General features: G+C 40.9%; 2 protein-coding genes and 2 pseudogenes across 2 annotated transcripts; all 4 read left to right on the top strand.

The window, feature by feature from the left end:
- Nucleotides 1–199: 199 nt before the first annotated feature.
- Nucleotides 200–2359, top strand: LOC148935339 (uncharacterized). Its single transcript, XM_089081479.1, has one exon. It carries the CDS (start codon nt 812–814, stop codon nt 1913–1915), a length of 1104 nt encoding a protein of 367 aa, XP_088937605.1. The 5' UTR covers nt 200–811; the 3' UTR covers nt 1916–2359.
- Nucleotides 2360–2877: 518 nt separating this feature from the next.
- Nucleotides 2878–4077, top strand: LOC148935340 (uncharacterized; annotated as a pseudogene).
- A 68-nt stretch (nt 4078–4145) lies between these two features.
- On the top strand, nt 4146–4813 carry LOC148935341 (uncharacterized; annotated as a pseudogene).
- A 122-nt stretch (nt 4814–4935) lies between these two features.
- LOC105432846 (uncharacterized) lies at nt 4936–6063 on the top strand. The gene is made up of 2 exons (XM_089081480.1): nt 4936–5350; nt 5416–6063. The coding sequence occupies exons 1-2, from the start codon at nt 5289–5291 to the stop codon at nt 5987–5989; spliced, it is 636 nt and encodes a 211-aa protein (XP_088937606.1). The 5' UTR covers nt 4936–5288; the 3' UTR covers nt 5990–6063.
- Nucleotides 6064–20603: the final 14540 nt, after the last annotated feature.

The following is a 20603-nucleotide window of genomic DNA, read 5'->3' on the forward strand; positions in this document are numbered from 1 at the left end:
TCGCGTATCAGATGTTTAGGTATTTTCGCATACGTCTGACAGAGATAGAAGCAGTCGACATTCGAGTGGCGACCCATCGAGAAATACTCTCTCATCACATCTTGCTTATCACATGCAATGTCGTCGAAGACGAAGATCGAATTGGGACGTGCCTCGCTCGGTGGGATGACGTCACTGTTGTTGGAAAACGTAAAATAGCCGATTTCGTCGATCGATGCCAACAAAGTTTCGAGATATCGATATTTTGGTTGTTGCAATGACTTTGAATACACGTACACGTTCTCGAAACGTACACCGTGCGGACTCTCGAGCAAACTTATGAGAACGTTGGTTTTACCGCAATTCGATGGACCGCAAATAATGGCGCGTATAGTACTCGGTAGTATTTCACCATGCTTGCGCTTTGTCGCGATGTCTCCCATCATTTGCGCTTTCTCGTCGTAGTTCACGACGTGTATCGTCTGCGAGTACCGCACGAATTTCATGTTCACACTGCGTTATCTAGGCTTTGATTGAACGCCTATTTATAGGCGCGCGAAACCGCGATTCGCTTAGTAGCAAAAATGTATCTCGCGCTATCGTATCTATTTGATATTTGGAATTTGCGCGCTGAACAGTTGCAATATATACCGAAGATCATATTGTTACGCATATGTGGTGACTATATCGACCACGTGTGGGACAAACTTCCGGAGCATATAAAGGCGGATTTGGAGGTTCAAATCTATCGTCGCTGCGTCAAGCATTATAATCAATCGTAGCAACGCACGCATATAGACGGCCCCGCACCGAAGATAAAGGATTGTAACATATGCCAGCAGCAACGAACAAAGGCTGCGTTGGAGGACTGCTCAATCGAGCGATAAATGCGCTTCCTTTCGAGTTACATATTCCCGGCTATCAGTTTTGCGGTCCGGGTACTCGGCTGAAAAAGCGATTAGCCAAAGGTGAAACGGGCATAAATCCACTAGACGCAGCGTGCCGTGAACACGACATTGCGTATTCTCGGAGCAACGATCTCACCGATAGACACGCGGCGGATAAGATACTCGCCGATAAAGCCCTAGGACGCGTTATTGCGAGAGATTCGAATTTGGGCGAAAAAGCTGCCGCTACAGCTGTTTGGGCAGCGATGAAAGCCAAGACCAAGATCGGCATGGGTATGAAAACGAAAACAAGGAAAAAGCCAACAAAAAAAAAAACGAATACTTCCAACGGCGAAACGAGGCGGCATATTACCGATTCTGCCAATGTTGGGCGCGCTCGGTTCCATGATTGGCGGAGCGGCCAGCGTGGCGAAAGCGGTAAACGACAAGAAAGTCATACAACGTCAGCTCGAGGAACTACAACGTCACAATCGCGCAATGGAAACGCGCGGACAGGGATTGTATCTCGCTCCGTACAAATACGGACGGGGACTATATCTCGCTCCGTACAAAGGCGGACGAGGTGTAACAGCGAAAAAAGAAAAAAAGAAAAAAAAAACGTCAAAGAGACAATAAAAATACCTACGGGTGTAACTACCAACGTACAATTGGACCAGCTGGCGAAGCGTATGCGCGTACCATACTTCAGAGGCGTTTTCATGCGTGACGCATTACCGATTAGCGGCGCGTGTCGAAAAGAGAGCGGTATCGTAAATCTGGATGACACGATGGGTCCCGGCACTCATTGGGTAGCATACGCAAAGAGAAACGATCGTGTTATATATTTCGACAGTTTCGGTAATCTTCGACCGCCGAAGGAACTGGTACGATATTTCGGAGACAATGTTATGATAGAGTACAATCGAACGTCCTATCAGACGTACGATCAGAGCGTCTGCGGACAGCTGTGTTTGTGGTTTCTCCAAACGGTCGACGCGCATGAATTTATAAAGTCTAACAAAATGCCGCGACGTTTCAGTATTCGTTGAACGCTTTTCCATCATGTCGCTGACGCTTACGTTAAGCGGGAAGAGCAGCGTTCTCGCGGCAAACTACTTTCCAGCCATAGATTTGAACGACGATGACTACGAGCTTGGTCTAACAATTTTGGAGACTTATCACACGATACCGAATGTAAATGTTTCGAACAACAAATTTTATTTTGACAAAGACGACGCAGAAATTACGATTCCCGAGGGGTCGTACGAACTGCAAGCCATAAATGATTTTTTGAAACGTGAGATTTTACGAAAACATCCGCGACGCGACACATCCGATGGTAATGCCGGTGACACCGCGCGCGGCGATGATGACATTGGTGAATACCCGATAGTGCTCCGCGCAAATTACAACACGATGAGGTGTGAGATTAAATGTGATTACAGAATAAACTTTAACAAGCCCAATAACATTGGATCGCTGCTTGGTTTCTCGTCAAAGCGTATATTGCAACACGAAAGTGGTATAAATCGGACATGTCAATCAACATAATGAATATAAACATTATCCGTGTAGAGTGCAACGTGACCGCGGGCGCATATAGCAACGATAAAAGTGTGCACACGATACATGAATTTTCGCCGAGCGTGCCACCAGGATATAAGATATCGGAAAGGCCGATGCAAATCATTTACTTGCCAGTCATCGTACGGAGCATTACGGAGCTAACGATACGCATTGTTGACCAGAACGGACGATTGCTCGATTTCAGAGGAGAAGAGATCACTATCAGATTGCACGTACGACGGCGACGGCGATAACGTGAGCGCGACATTTGGGATGCTCGTGTTGAACGAAGCGAAGCACGCTCAGAGAGATAACGCATCTTTTATAAAGAAAACACTAATCGACAATACTCGCTCATCCGGTTGCATCAAAAAGAGAAAGAAACTCAACGCATCGAACGTTAAATTTTTACAAGCTTTAGGATTCGCGGTGCGCAACTTGTGAGATGACTGACATCCTAAACATCGAAGATGAGCCAATCTTCGACGATCGCATCTTCAAGATTGAAACTCATACGTATAACCCGTTCGCCAATACAACGTTTGGGTACAGTGATGAGATAAGAATACCCATACAGCAACAGGATCTGTACACATTGCCGTACGAAAGCTTTCTATATATCGAGGGAAAATTAACGAAGAAAAATGTTGTCGACGGATCTGATGTGATGTTGGGAAATAATTTAGTGGCGTTCATGTTCGATGAGATTCGATACGAGCTCGATGGCGTGGAGATTGATCGTAATAGAAACGTGGGCATAACTAGCGCGCTCAAATACTACGTAACGACGTCATCCGAGAGAAGCGTGATTCTGAGAAATGCTGGCTGGGATGCGCGTACCAACGCGGATGGATATTTTAACTTTTGCGTACCTCTCTACGTACTGTTGGGATTCTGCGAGGATTACAGACGCGTGGTAATCAACGCTCGTCACGAGTTGATCTTAATACGATCGCGCAACGACAACAATTGCCTGATGGGAAATTCGGCATTGGATCCCGTGATTGATTTATTCAAGATACAATGGCGAATGCCGCACGTGTTATTGAACGAGATAACAAAACTATCGATGCTGCGCACTTTGGAGAGCGGACGATACTTGAGCATGGCTTTTCGCTCGTGGGATCTGTATGAATTTCCGCTGTTACAGCGTACAACCAAGCATTCGTGGGCCATCAAGACCGCTACTCAGCTGGAGAAGCCGCGATATGTCATCTTCGCTTTGTAAACAGGCCGAAAGAACATCATGGCCGAGGACACGAGCCGATTCGACGACTGCAACTTGACCAATGTGAAACTCTATCTGAACTCAGAATGTTATCCGTACGATGATATGAATCTGGATTTCGAAAAAAACAGATGGTCTGTGTTGTACGAAACGTACGCGCGTTTCTGCAAAAATTACTACGGATACGAGTATCTCGAGCCAAGTCTTACCCTCACGTCTTTTCTACGTTACGGTCCATTCGTAATCATCGATTGGTCTCGACAAAACGAATCAGTCAAGAGCGCAACCGTGAATGTGAGATTGGAATTTGAGACTAAGGAGAACGTACCGATGAATACCACCGCGTACTGTCTCATTATACACGATCGCGTGGTTCAGTACAACCCATTGACCAATGTTGTACGCAAGATCACCTAAGAGCATCGCTGGTATATGAGAGATAATAAAATCTATACATCGAAATCGATCGCAGTCTTCTTCTCGACATGTCTGTGCCAACGTTCGTAGACCTGCAAGGTTTCCTCGTTGAAGGACAGTTTGTCGTAAAAGAGTTTGCTGCTCTCAAAGAACGGACCGTTCTCTCTCATTACATTTTCGCAAGCCCTATACCGTAGCATTTCCTGGCAAGTGCCGACAAATCTCGCGCACGCTGGGTGATACGTCATCATCATAGACTGCAATGGAACGATGGAACGATTCCGTACAGCGAAGCTAAAAGTTTGATTACGAAAGCTGTGCATGGTACGAAAGAAGATAACGACGACGATGACGGCGATGATGCTGTCATATATGTCAAGGGACACGAAAAACGAAAATGGTTGCGGAATTTGCTTTTGGACGATGAGCGAGAGCGCATGTACGAGACCCTGGATGTGGATTACGAAGACATAGATTCTTTAAATAATCTAAATGCTGATAATTCTATACGATGTGGATATCATTATACCAATTGCGCGTTACAAAATGTATTTAAATTGTTTAATTGGTGGGCAGATAATCTTAAATAAACATATATAACATATAATATATTTTCTTTTATTCCTTTTCCCCGCTATTACATCGATGATTACTTAATATTCCAACGATCCTATACATTTTTTTTTCAATGTAACGTTCGATCGACTCATCGATGACAAAGAAATTGCGTTATGATTGAAGCGTGAAACTTTTTATTCACATTTTTCTTTTTTTCTCTTTACATATTTTTTATAGCTGATTAGGTTTTTTCTTGAAATAAAAATTTTATAATTAATTGATAATGACGCAATCTTTTTTTTTCTTTTAATTTATAATAGTTTATAATAAAACAGTTTATAACAGTTTATAATAAAACACTATAACAGTAAACTCGTTCTCGATTTGCAATTGTACGATTCTTTGTCTTTTTCTTGGCCATTAACATGCCTATTCACGAAATACTATCATAATAGAGTATTGTCGTTCAGCGAGGTCATTGGATTTTTTGTCCACTCCATCTTTCAAATGAGAGGAAGGGGGGATTTAACACGCTCTGACGTGTCAAAATTTACGCGGGTGCGATCAGTCCTCCGTCATTCGTTTGTACAAACGAACCATACGCAACGTACTCCGCTTCTTCATCATTCGTTTGTACGAACGATCCACACACAATGTACTCCGCCAAAGGAAGCAGTGCACTGTACGATGGTGAAATGAAGAAGGAACGTAACGCGTAAGTTCGACATTTTCTTTTTTTCTTTTTGCAACATTACGCAATATTATGTACTTGTTACACAGCATTTCGATGGAGCCTCGCGCGGTGCGCTTGATGAGCAGACGTTACAACCTGACGGCTACGGGCTTCAAGTTTCTGGAAATTGGAATCAATGTTGGTCCACCGAGCTACGTAGAGATCGCCCTAGGAGATCATCGAGGACAAGAGCTGATATTGTCTCTCGAAACATGGAAAGGACTCCATGAGCAGCAATGGAATATCTACAAATTGCTACGAAACAATTACAAAGACAATTTTATAAGCGTCGGACCGTTAACAGTCCGAGTTTGTATGATGAACAACGTTACACTCGTACGTCTTGAATCTTCAAACGTACGCATTATGATGATCGAATCGACGCTACGCCGTATGTTTAATCTCGCCGAATGTATTGATATAACGTTCACTCAATTAGACAGACTCGTTGAAACGATCGATGAAAAGTATACGCGATTCTCCAACATTGCGTCTATTATAACAAATCCCGAGGAGGTACCATACGTGATACGCGATAGCGATATCTTCGATAGGCATCAACTCGTCGATTGCGAATTGTTAGCTTTAGTTTTTAGTATGTATGAAAAAAAGACGATGTAACAAAAATGTGAATAAAAACGTTTTCACGTTTAAAAATATGATTTCAATCAAAACAAATTTCCCTATTTCCCATCTTAAAATAAAATAATATTTCAGTTATAATAAGATATTATTTATTGGTATAATCAATAAAAAACATCAATAAAAAAAAAGGGTAATATCTTTTTTTTCTTATGAATTCATTTCATTTTTCTATAGTTCACTTTTTTTTGTAGTTTCCCATTTTCCGTCGCCATCAAAATTTATTGTTTCCTACGTGAGAACTTGATCAAATAGAAATGAGCACATTCAGTATTTATTACTAAAAAAACAAGAAAAAAATTAAGGAAAAGTGTCCATTTACCGACTAATACATTATTTTCATTGAATAACAGATTTTTCGAGATTGTTCGAAATGAACATGTTGCGACACGTACATTTATTGCAGCCGGAATAACGGCGCTTTTTTTTTTCCTATGTCAATTTCTACAAAAAAATATCTTTTCTAGCAGCTCTTCCTAGACAAAAAAAGACCCCCTCCCCCCTTTCTCCCTCAAAAGTACATTCCAAAGGATCGTCGACAAAGCATTCCCCCTTCCCCGTGCCTACCAGTTACCCCCTCTCCTTTACCCCCGCGTCCCCGAGTTACCCCGCACACCCGCACCCCGCTCGGAGCTCCTGGGTTAGAACCGGCCTAGTATTACTACTCGCGATTATTACGTACGACAAACACCCCGGCTGTACTCGTAGAAAATAAGGAATTGTTAGCAACCACATTTGTCAAGATATTATCATCACCACGAGCGAGTTCCACTCCGAAAATACCGAGAAAACTTTCTACGTCAACGCCGGCGACGCGGAAAAGAGTACGACGCACGAGAAAGGGACAAAAACGCCGAAAGACCGAAGAAGAAGAGCGAGCGAGGTGCGCATTGTTTCTTTCGCCGCGTTTTCGTAAAGACGATATCCCTATAACCTTCACAAAAGATTCTCGACAGGCAAGAAAGAGACGCTTACTCGATTGGAGTGAATTGAAATGACCAGGCTTGAAAATTTGTATTACAATCCAGCGCACTGCGGGGTATTCGGCATCGGATAACTTGTCGCGTGCCGCTAAACCGAATTTCTCTCGTAAAGAAGTAGCTCGCTGGCTCGAATCACAAGACGCGTACACGCTGCACCGTCCGTCGAGACGAAAATTTCCGCGATTGCGTTACAACGTGACGAATATCGACGATCTGTGGGAGGCCGATTTGATCGAACTCCGTAATCTCAAAAGTTACAATGACGGATTTTCTTATCTTCTCGTGATTATCGACGTACTTAGTAAATTTGTCTGGGTAGAACCGCTGCGGAATAAAACGAGCAATTGCGTGACAAGCGCCTTCCAAAATATTCTCTCGAGAAGCGATGGTCGAGTACCCGTGTACTTGCAAATCGACAAGGGTAAAGAATTTATTGCGCGACCGATGCAAGGTTTTTTAAAAGAAAGAGGCATACGTTATCGAGTAACTCGCAATCCGGACGTCAAAGCCGCCGTCGTTGAACGCTTCAATAGAAAGGAGCGAATGTGGTGCTATTTTACACATAAAAATACGCGGCGTTACATCGAAGTGCTGCAAGATATCGTGCGCACTTACACTCATCATTCGTCCATCAGGATACAACCGGCGACCGTTACGAGAGAAAATGCACGCATCGCACGCGAAAATATGGAGCGGCGTAGAGGCGCGAGAGAGAAGGCGGCGTCGAAAGTAGTAGAACAAAAGGCTAAATTCGATGTTAACGATCTCGTTCGTGTCAGTAGAGCAAAAGCCACTTTCGAGAAAGGATACGAAGCGCGGTGGAGCGAGGAAATATTTCGAGTTTGTCGCGTTCTTCATTGGCGAAGACCCCGCGTGTACGAATTGTGCGACTTATCGGGTGAACACATCGATGGGATTTTTTATGAACAAGAATTAGCACGGGTCAGAAAAAATTTGAGGGAAGAAGAGTTTATCGTCGAGCGCGTGATAAAAAGTAGAGGACGCGGTGCTAATAAACAGCTGCTAGTTAGCTGGCAAGGATATCCCAGTAAATTCGACAGTTGGATGCCCGCTTCGAGTTTAACTTTTCTCCAAGATGAGGAGGAATAATTTTTTATGGTTCTTCCGAGCGATAGCAGTAAGAAGTATTTCCCAGGAAATACATGCTCTTCTTTCACCACTCAATTACCTCACGGCATACATTTATTCGGGGAATGGGAAGTCGCGCTTAGCGAGATTCAATTTCCCTCCAGTCTTTTTCACGTACATCGAAACGATAATAAGATTAGATTTGTTGATTTGAAGTGCGAAAAAGATGAGAAAAATGATAAGTTTACAGTGAAAGAATTGCACTTACAGACAGAGGTTTATGAAAATACAGAGGATCTTATCTACGCGATTAATAAAGAATGCAGACGCAGCGATTCGCATTTTACTTTCGAACTACGAAAAGGTTCAGGTGATAATATCCGTATAAGCATCGATTGTGATGACAACTGTACTCTCATTCATTATATAAATCTACCAGCTAATATTTTTCAAATATTGAAGATCAACATCGATGATGCCGGCACAATTTACCGTCACAAGTTATCTAATTCCGACGAATTAACGCCGTTTTTGAAACTCGGTTATGCCATCGGTAATGGACGCACTGAATCTTTTTGGACTGCAGAACCCTGTAGTCTATGGCACGGTATCCCTGATAAAATGTACGTTTATTGCGACATTTGCGAGCCTTACATAACCGGCGATACGCGGAGTCCGCTTCTTCGGATCGTTCCAACCGAAATACCCGGATATAATTACACGTACGGAACGAATTTAGTAAAATATTTCTCCACTTTGCAATATACTCCTTTGCGTCAAACGAAATTCCATAAAATTGAAATAGATATAAAAGATCACCGTGGAGAAAAAATACCATTCGTATCCGGAACGCTGATAGCAACATTACACTTTAGACGCGTCCGTTAATTACCATTCGCGGTGGAAAGTCTATGAAGCTTTGAGAAAAAACTAAGTCTCCATGGAATACGACGAGTATTACGAAATGCAAAACGGGGGACAGGGGAGGCGGAATTCCACGAATTTTCATCGGTTCAGCCTATCAGCGCGGTCATGGGATCGGTAGTTTCCTCGGAGGATTATTTAGAAGAGTATTTCCTTATCTAAGCAGAGGAATGCGCGCAGTCGAGAAAGAAGCTTTACGCGCCGGAATTGGCGTGATGGAGGATGTTGAAAACAACACTCCGTTCAGGGAAGCAAAACGCGGTTCAAGGAATCGGGCGGAAATCTTAAGAGAAAATCCAAAGAAAATATAAGTAACTTGATGAAGGGCTCGGGATATAAAACATCCACGAAAATACGACCGGGTCAGTTTCCCTTCGGAGAGCACGACGCATGCACCGCTAAATCCGGGAGAAGCGCGGTTCATAAACGCAGACAAGCCGGTAAAAAAAAGAAATCATCGAAAATTGGCGTGAAAAAAACGATTAAAAAAAATCATCGAAGAGGAAAGCGGGCAAAATTAAAAAGGCAACGAAACATCGATGAAATAGCGGGAAAAAGCGCACCGTATCCGATATATTCGCTTAACCGACGCACTTTGTAAATTTGAGAGATATGTCCTTTCTTCATACCCACTCGAGCGAGTGTTTAAAGAGCGAGCTCGATCTTTTCAGTTTATCTCCTACTCAAACCAGTATCGAGAATTCGCAATGGGTTTATTACAAACCGGTGACCTCGCTCGCGGACGACGCGCCTATAGAATTCGTCGTACCCGAACACGGAGAAGATTATCTAGATCTCACGCATACCATGCTAAGCCTTCGCGTACGAGTGGAAAGTTTACCCGGTCCTGAAACATCGACAGCAGGAGGAGGAGGAGGAGTGGGAGGAGGAGGAGCAGGAGGAAACAAAGTAGGCCCTGTGAATCATCTACTACATTCGATGTTCAATCAGATCGACGTATACTTCAATCAAAAACTCGTATTACCCCCAAACAACGCCTACGCGTACCGCGCGTACATCGAAGCATTGTTAAATTATTCTTCACCGGCAAAAACTTCTCATCTGACTTCCTGTCTATGGGACACGGACGAACCCGGTTATATGGACGCGCTATTAGAATCGGACAACCCCAATCAAGCTCTCGTGAGACGCGCCCGATACATCCAAGGAGAACGTTCGGTAGATCTAATAGGTCATCTTCATTGCGACGTCTTTAATCAGGATAAATTTTTAATTAACGGAGTGGAAGTTAGAATGAGACTCGTTCGCTCGAGAGATGCGTTTTGCCTCATGGAAAGCAACTCAACGTCGAAAATACGCATTCTAGATGCTAGTTTACTCATAAGAAGAGCAAAAATAAGCCCCGCAGTGTTACTCGAACATACGAGAATGCTGTGTAAAACAACGCCAAGTATCCTCTGACGCGAGTCGAAGTTAAAACATTCACGATTCACGCCGGAGTGGTAGGAGAATCGATTGATAACGCGATACTCGGGCAACTTCCGAAACGAGTAATAGTCGGATTCGTCGATAACAAAGCATTTAACGGCGACAGAAAGTTAAATCCGTTTAATTTCAAAAATTACGGCATAAATTTCTTCTCGCTATATGCCGATGGCGTGCAAATTCCGAGTAGGCCGCTGCAACCGAATTTCTCAAAAGACCACCCTCTTCTCAGGAACAGGCATCCATTTTCTAAACGAAGGGAATTCTATAAGCAGGGAAGATTATGCCAAAGGTTTCACGCTTTTCGCTTTCGATCTCACTCCCGATCTATCGGCAAATTGTGCTGGACATTGAAATCTTGTCAGACATGGAAGTTTACGATTAGAGGTGCGATTTGAAAAAACTATTATCTCAACGATTAATTGTATCGTTTACGCAGAATTCGATAACGTGTTAGAGATCGATTCCTCGCGTCAAATTATCGTTGATTTTAGCGGATGAGACATACTCGAATTTCCTCTTTCCCACCGTTATTTATTTTTCATTTCTATTTCTTCGAAAGCTTAACAATAAGTAGCCGCAGTTTTGCTTTAGACGCGAACGTCGTCACTTCGTGCAAAATAAATTGAAAGTATATTCTACGCATCATGGATATAATTATCGATATACAAGGTTTCCGCGACGCTGAGTAAAGTTTATGCCGAAGGAAGTAGCGGTTGTCGCCATTAACGAAGCATTCATAAGTCACTGCATTATGATGCCTCCATATCCATTTGTCGAATTACCCGAAAAATACAGACGAGAAAACAACTGGCTCTCTCGAAACTTCCATGGGATCGAGTGGTTTGACGGAACAGTTAATTCCAAACATTTCATGGCGGAACTATGTGAAATTGCATGGCAAGCGCGTTACATATACACCCGAGGTCCAGAGAAGATACATTATTTGGAAAATACACTCGCAAGAAACGTATATAATCTAGAAGGAATCTCTCCTGCTTTCAAAAACCTGTCGGAAGGCGAAGAGTATGAATTGCGCTGCGGTCATCACGGGTTTCAGCGAAATTCCGACAAATTTCATTGCGCGTTACGCAATGCATGCAAATTGAGATACTGGATGCAATCTCAAGAAGAGAACTGCTACATAAGCAGCGCTAATTCTATTACCATTGAAAGTTCCGATGACAGTGATACAGAAAGCGAGGTTTTTATTTTTACAATAAAACGAAATTTTCCGAATCTCGTTACGTGGAGAAATAAGAGATTAGAAAAAGAACAGGCGAGGTGCGAACAAATAAAAGCTGAGAAAGAAGATCTATCGAAACTCAAGTGTGAAAAAAGGAAGCTTCTACCCTACAATCCTCGCAAGAGGATAAAAATATAACGACACCGACGAGCCAAAAAACAAGTCAAACATCATTCCACACCGCGGAAGATGAATTCGCTCGAAATCTTACGAGCGTTGCATCATCTCAGTATCGAACATGCGGATGTGTATCCTGCCGACAGAATCCCGAGGGTGTGGACGAAATCGACGGCCATCGTCGCGAACACTGATAATCACGATCGTCCTGGACAACACTGGGTTGCTTTCTACCTAGACAAGCACGGAGAAGGCACGTATTTCGATAACTACGGACTACCACCCCTGGATTCCAGATTCAATCTACGATTTCGACGAAACTCTACTACTCATAAATGGAACATCACGCGATTATAGGGCACATTTTCTCAGACTTGTGGACAATATTGCTGCGTATTTCTTTATTATTTGTCTCGCGGTTATAAGCTTAAACATTTTCTCAAAATATTCAGCGAAGATTACGAAAATAATGATAAGCTAATCGTACAATTATTTCGTAAAATCTTTCTTCATAGAAAAAAGAAATGTGAAAAATCTCATGTAACGTGCTGTCATATACAAACTTGTACTTTTAAGAACAATTAAACATTAAAGAAACACTATTATGGTATAATTTGTATAATGATATAACTGTGGCGGTCACCGCCACTCTGGCCCAGCAACGAGCGCGCCGGCGCGCGCCGTCGTGCTGCCACGCGCCGACACCGTGGGCCCGCGCACGGGAGTGACTCACGCTCGCTACGAGGTGGCCAGCCGTCCGACCGTCTACTCGTGCGCGGAAAGCAGTGGGGCCCGCCCGCGCACGGGAGTGATTGACGCGCTCGCCACGAGATGGCCAACCGGTCAATCATCCACTCGTGCGCGGAAAGCAACATCACCGCTATATAAGAGCGGCTAGCACCATCGATCGACACTACCCCTCAGTGCGCACTGGGGCCCGTACACGGCTTAAGTAGCGCTGAGGTTCGATCGCTTGTCAATTATACGGCCTTTTTTGCGGCTGGCATTACCGACCACTAATAGATCGTACTCTCCCCTCGGTGATCGTTCACGCCATAGAGGGACTCCTCAACCCTCCGACGCGGCCGTGCACGCCGTGCCTCCTCTCGCCTGAGCTCTCCTCAGCGGCCGTACACGCCGTTGAGCGAGACTCCCGGCATCCCTGCCGAGAGGCAACTGAACGAGCCGCTGCCGCCAACACCGGAGGAAAGCCACGCCGCGGAGACGACGCAGGGGTACGCCATTCAAGGACTTAGACTCCGCCACCACGTCGCAGCCGCCTCTACACTGCCGCCGACCTCGCAGCCGCATCCGCCCGTGCCCAAGCAGCCTGCTGGCCACCATCACCGCGGGGAGGCCTACCCCCGCCGCCAGGACCAGCGCGGAGCGGACTTCCGGCTGGGAGAACAGCGAGACTTCCAGGCACCGACGGCGACATCGCGCCGGCCAGGGTCTGCGCCGCCAGCGCAAAGGAGCGACCACCGCCCCACGACCTCCGGGCGAGAACTACTTGTCGAGTTGTTCGGCACCCTCTCGACATCCTCCTCATCCGCCGACAGCCACGCATCCAGGTCAGCGTCACGGACACCACCGCGCCAAAGCGCAGCTCAGCGGACTTGCCCGCCTACGCCAGGCCGTAGCATCAACTTCCCGGCCCGTAGGGACGCACGCAGCGAGCCATCCACCTCGCAACGGGCGCGGATCTCACCACAAATTGCGGCACATCGCTGCCCGCCTGCTCAAGGCTTCATAGGACTACGCCCTAAGCCCACCAGGAGTCCGTGGCGCCTCATTCCATTGGACCTGGGGAGTGTTGTCCGAGGAACGCCCCGTCGAGACCACCGGCAGGCTTCATTTCACGCCGCCTCTCAAACCGAGGCCTCTCCATCCGTCGGAAACGCACTGACGACCCGTGCCAGGACCACTCACCACGGCGGGGCTGGTGCCCGCGAGAGACGAACGCAGCGTTTCCGAGAGGAATCTCGCGACCCAGTCACTTCCGGAGGCACATCGTACACACGGGGAACACAGACCCCCGCGCCACGCTCCTGATGTTCACGACATCTTTCGTTGTACTTTAAATATATAAAATGTACTTCTGAGATTTGCCTTATTCTGGGAACCAGCACGAAAAACCTTCCTTTCCCCGTCGCCCATTCCGCTTTGCACACACGGGAGCAGACAGCGGGCAGGTAGCGCCGGAGCTGAAGCAGATGCTCAACGACGACATTGGTAGACGCACGAACCACCACATTGATGTACATATCACATGGGCTACAACGATAATATTAGAGATAGTCGGATTCGTTAAGCCTAAGGAGTTGGGACTCCGAGCAGGATCAAAAGAATGGAAGGAAATCTTCTTGAAATCACTAACACACTTTCTTTATGTTACTTGATTTATTTAACAATTGCACAATTTCTTGGATTTAGTATTGCTTATTTTATTTCTTTCACACACGGTTAAACGTCGGCGGGCGCGTATCGCGTTACTCTGGCGGCCGTCGACCGAATATGTCACCTGAGACGCTGATAGTACGGCTCGCGTGAACTTCGCTGTGCTCGTGTAATATCTTGCGCGATAATTATAATAACGATTCCGAACGACACGTTATGCTTGATTGACTCCAGACTCTGCTGATTCCGCCTTGTGTAACCGGTTATATAGTCTGATCGATGCCCGATCAGCATTCTGATCGATTGCGTCGATCGGTTGCGTGATATTGATTAATCAATATTACGCTCGGTTTGATCATCAAATTTAGGAATTTGCTGATCAGCTTTTTCGCAATGTTCTCACGATGCATTTCTGCGGTCTTTCGAAAGACTGGTCGCAATTTCGGCGGTCACACATCTTTCGAAAGACTTTTCGAGATTCATGCGACCTAATTTTGTTGCCCTGCGGACTACTTTTATTATTGGTTATTATTTTATTGGTTGTAGCCAGGTCTAATAGACACGAAACACCATATAACAATAAATCTAATTTTTGTAACATAAATTCTTTGTCCATTTTACTTCTTTTCCCTCCGATTTAAAACCAATTTTAGCCACATAATTCCAAGCTAGAAATATCTAATCATTTTTTAAATATTTTTCATTTGTTTACCATAGAATTAAGGAACATAACCTCGCTAGTGTATAACTCCAAATGTTAGAAAAATCTAGAGTTTACATCTAGAAAATTTTTTCAATCCTCGTGTTTGTCTTAGAATAAAAGCTTCGTATAACTCCGAATTCGACGTCATCGACATCAGAAATATATAGTGCGAACCTGTCCGTTCTCGTTTTCCTCCTCCCAAATACCGTACGAGCTGGTAAATAATGGTTATTACACTCCGAAAATCTCATGTCTTCAAAACCTATATCCACTCGTAACCTATATTTCCCCCATACAAAAAATGTCAAACGAGTCGAGAAATTTATCTAAATTCACCGACTATGAGGCGCCGAGAAACCTTTTGTCCTAAGAAAAACGGATTCTTCATATCCCATATATAACCAGTAAAATTCCCCAAAAAATTGGTTTTCTTCTCTTCGCTCCATCCCACGTGAACAAAAAATCGCATTCCATTCTCGACAAGTATATTCCTTTTACAGACCCGCCATATTTCTTTTCGCAGTCGTCATTTTGTTTTCGGACTCCGATCGGTCCCAGACGCTTTTTCACCCTTCCCCTATCTCGTCTAGCATTTCGACAACCAATCGCACACACGGGGCACTATGGGTAGAGCCAATCACGCGTCGGGCAGCTACGGAGCCAACCAATCAGAACGCTCCCACTAATTACCTAATTATCATCTCCTATCTCCACCGACCAATCAGAACGCTCCATTTCCACGTGGCTGCCAGTTTTTGACCGTCGAGGGCCACGCCCCTGGCGCCAGTGGGAAGGTGGTGGGAATTTGTTTTGACGCGCCATAGTGCCCCACTTACTACTGATGTTGTTGAGTTTCGCGGCGAGTTTGACGGTTTTTATTGGACAGTTGGTGATAATTTGTTTGGGAGTGTAAGTGACTCAAGTGTTTGTGTTATTTTGCAAGTAAATTCTAAAATAAGAAACAATATAAATAGTGTCATTTTAAACTAGTAAAAATTGATATTTTTATATAAATACATATTCATGTACATTATTTTATTTTTTACATATACATATTTATTACGTATTTGTTAAAATCTTTTTAATAATATTGCTTTCGAGTTTTCAATACAGTTATGATAATTTATTTAATTAATTTATCAAAAAGATATGTTTAATAATTATTAACGAAACAGAATGATCTTTTTAATGAAATGTTATATATTAATAAAAGTACAAGAAAAGGAGACACGAATGTCAAGTCATACGATAAGAAATATATTGTACTATTAATAATATTTTTAATGTTATTAAGGAAAGAAATAGTACTGAACAAAATTATCTTATAACGATAATGATAATGATAATGATAACGAAAACATGCACACACATTTTAATAAAGAGTGCAAATGGGGGCCTAAGTCGTGCAATGTCTCTTTGAGAGATTTTTACTTGAACCTGTCTTTTAAAATTTGTGAACCACCCCCGTCCCCATGGAGATGGGGATTGTAAAAAGGCTCATTGGAAAAGTCTTTCAAAGATCTTTCAATTACTTTATTCCTTATGCACTTTAAAATCTTTGAACTGTTTCCACCTCCACCTCATGAGGAGGGTTGTAAAGTGGGAGCTCATTGGAAAGATCTTTCAAATAAGCTATCACTTGATCCATTATCCCATTATTCCATTTAGGATTTTTGATCTATATCTTACTCCCGAACCCCCGGGGAGTTATTGCCCCTTATGTCAAAAGATAGATTTTTTGATACCATAAATGTCCTCCAAATTTCGTTCAATTATCTCTATCCGTTCAAAAGTTATTTAGGGATCCCAGATTTCCAAACACCCTGTATAATTTGACTAAGGTGGACTTATAGCTCAATATTTATAGGACTAAATTGGTACCAATTATTGATATCAAATCTTTTATACAAACTTTATACATTATTATCAATCATTTGAGTTCAATTGGCAATGTGGAAATAAAGTTTTCTTTTTTAATTATTTAGCTTTAGAGTATTATTATATCACAAAATTGCTTTACTCAACCTACATTTTTATCACAAAGAATTAAAAAATAACAGTACAAAATAAATGATAAAATTTTATTTAAATAAAAAAATTTTTATGTAAAAACACTCGCTGCTCGACCGAATAAGGAAAATAAAAAATGTAAAATGATGAAATTATCTAAATATTATAAATGAAGGCAAGATTTATTGTTTAATAATAATTACAATTCATAAGGAACGCAAGAAATTAAAATTAAACAGTCTAATACCAAAATGTCGTGGCTACAATAGTTTTCAATTTATAAGGATTTAAAGTTGACTAATCAAATTGTCTGAAATTCGCATGCTCAGGCACCGCACATTGCACAGTAGTAAAGATGTTTTCAAACATCAATACTATTCTGCGAATTAATGTAATTCCACGTTCATTGTTGCAATTGTTTCTTATTTTTACATTTTTTTTATACATGTGCTGTTAATTAATTACAACAGCATAATAAAAAATGTGTGGAAATGCAATACGCATCGAACTGTGACAGCTGTCACATGTAATATGTCATAAATGACAACATTCGCGTAGTACAAATTAGTAACAATTAATAAATAATATTTTTTTATAATTTGTAAAATTATGATTTTAGATTTTATTATTATTAACACTAAATTAATTATTATTATTTAAGTTACAGATTTATTACAATGTTTGATCACATTTTTTCTAATGATACATCATTTATTTTATTATATAAAAATAAAATAATACATGGAAAAAAATATAAAATAAATATATATATATATATATATATATATATATATATATATATATATATGATATATATATTTATATATATTTATATATATTTATATATATATTTATATTTTATATATATATATATATATATATATATTATGTATATATATCATTATTATTATGTTATTATCATTATTCTTGTTCTTATCCTTCTTATCTTCCTCTTTCTTTTTCTGCTCGAGTCCCTTTTAGCCGACATTTTATATAAAAATAAATTTTTTTTAAAAAAAGATAAATCATATCAATTTAAATTAAATTATATAAAATTATGTTAAATTATTTTTATATTTGTTCTATTTCGAATATACGTATATTAAACTTATTCTCTGACATGCATAATTTTTATATTTGACATATAATTTAGAAGATTAATTTAGAAGATCATAAAAAAATTACCTAAAGAAACTACTGCGGCGAGAACTGTGATGGCGGCAATGGGAGCTACGGAGGCAGCAACGAGAGAATGTTTATTATATACAGGGTGTCTGGTATCGGTCATATCGCTTTTAGTGGACAGATAGAGCTGATAAAACTGAATAGAAAAGTCCTCCGCCATTTTGCAATTTCTGTGATAATTATTGAGTTATTGATTCTTAAAAATCACTTTGTGGTCGCGCTCCACCATGACGCACATCCTCCCTTCTTATTCGGGGGCTCAAGCCATGCTTGATGCAATTTCTCCTGCCGCGCACCAGGAGGATTTATATATTTGCCAATTGGAGGGTGTCACCGCTACAGTCCGACCTGCATCCATCGAGTGAGAGATCAACATCGCTCTGGAGTACCATCGTGGGGATTCGAGAGAATATACATGTATATATGTATATTGTAATATATGTATATATGTGTATATCATTGTATTGTTGACGTGTTGTTCTAAACACGTTATTACGATGAATATCATCACATGTCTCTGTGATCGAAAGGATAAGATATCTGCCCGGTAAGCAGGAGATTCAGGTTCGATCCCTAGCTGAGGTGATATTTTTCGCAAAATAATTACGGATTTTAACGATTGGTTCGTGATCGGGCTCCGCCGTGACGCACATCCTCCCTTCTTATTTGGATAATAGCGGCAATAGCTACGCACGAGCCACTTGAAGAAAATAATTCCCTGCGCTTCTAGCAATGATGATCGCCGGGCGGGAGTATCTTACCGCGCGCTTGTATTTGCCAGTGGGCCTGGCTGATACGGTGATTTTTAAAAATTACTAACTCGATATTTATCGCGGAAATAGTAAAATGGTGGAGGACTTTTCTATTCAGTTTTATCAGCTCCACCTGCTCACGAGAAGTGAGATATGACCGATACCGGATATCCTGTATCCATATATAAAATATTTAATACAAATTGAAACAAAATCTTTGCAGATCAAATTTTTTATTTAATTAAAAGCTTTTGCATTATATTTTATGATACTTACATTTTATCAGTAGTTTTAATGCTACTGTCTATGACCTTTTGTCCTTGAAAACTGATGCAGAATAAATGAAAGACTTGAGCAATGACATATATAATATATTTTATCATTTCTTCTGATTGTCCCGATACCATTACTATCTACAATTGTAAAAATATAAATATTAATGACATAATATTTTTAGTTGCAATAAAATGCTTATGAAAGTAAAACATTATGATTAATTTTATAATTGTTTGCAAAACAATAAAAGAAAAAACATTTCTATTGACATTTTTATTAAAATTTATTTTATAAACTAAGTAAGGCAAAGAATATCAAAAATGAAACGGTAGAAAGAGCATATGAACCTCGCTGGATATACGTGTTAAGAATATTTCCAAAAAAAAAAACGGATAATATATATTGTATTAAAATATTGAAACAGACATTTGACCTGTATAAGGTCATCCTCAATGTCGCAAACCAATAAATTAAACGCATGTAATTAAGGGAGAAAATTAAAAGTTAATACAAATTGTTAACAAATTGTTAAGTTAAAATATAAAACATTAAAAGGATAATATAAATCTTTAGATGTCAAACGAGTAAAAATCATAATATATATAAGTCATTAGATGATGTATTTCTGTATCCGTAAAAATTAGTCGGTTGAGAAAAGAGATTCTAGAGCAAATGTACGCATGGTACTGACTCTCAATGAAGAACAAGAAATCCTTGAAATGTATAATTCGATATACAATTAAATGATAAAAGAAGTATAGTAAAGTTATCCGGAATTGTTATTTAATAATTGTTTATGAAAATCTATAAAATATTTAAAATGAAAAAAAATTAAATTATTATACAAATAAAAAATATATAAATAATTAAATTATTATATAAATAAAAAATTTTGTAAGCGTAAATTAACTGATATAAACCAATGGAACAGAATATCCGAGAAAGTAAATTCTCGATTTTGCAATATTATTCTGGAATTTCTTGCGTACTAAATATTGTAGTTATTATGAACAAACATATATCTTTAGTGTTAACAATTTACCAAATAAAATAGAAAAGTGACAACATCAAAAATAACAGAGACAGAATAAACAGGTAAGGATCATCGCTGAGTAACTTCCCGATGAAAAATCCGTGTTACTTTTTATGTTTAATGTCTATGATGCCGCTTTTTAATATGGATCATTTTAGAGATTAACCTTTTGCTGCATGTTCATTATTTAAAATTTTGAAATTATTCAAAAGTCAATCAATTCCAAATCGGAGCTCGAGCTATGCCTCGTACAATCTTTTTTGCTGCACTCCAGAGAATTTTTAGTATATTTGCTAGTGGCGTTGGAGGATATCACCGACCGGCATACATCGAGAGAGTGAGACCATTATGGTACCTTTGGAGTACCGGTCATGAAAATTCAAGAATATAGTTTAACGTGTTGTTCTGAATTCGTTATTGCGATAAATATTA

The sequence above is a fragment of the Pogonomyrmex barbatus genome, unplaced genomic scaffold (genome assembly GCF_055798465.1).
Source record: "Pogonomyrmex barbatus isolate J1 unplaced genomic scaffold, ASM5579846v1 scaffold5, whole genome shotgun sequence".
Lineage (NCBI taxonomy): Eukaryota > Metazoa > Arthropoda > Insecta > Hymenoptera > Formicidae > Pogonomyrmex > Pogonomyrmex barbatus.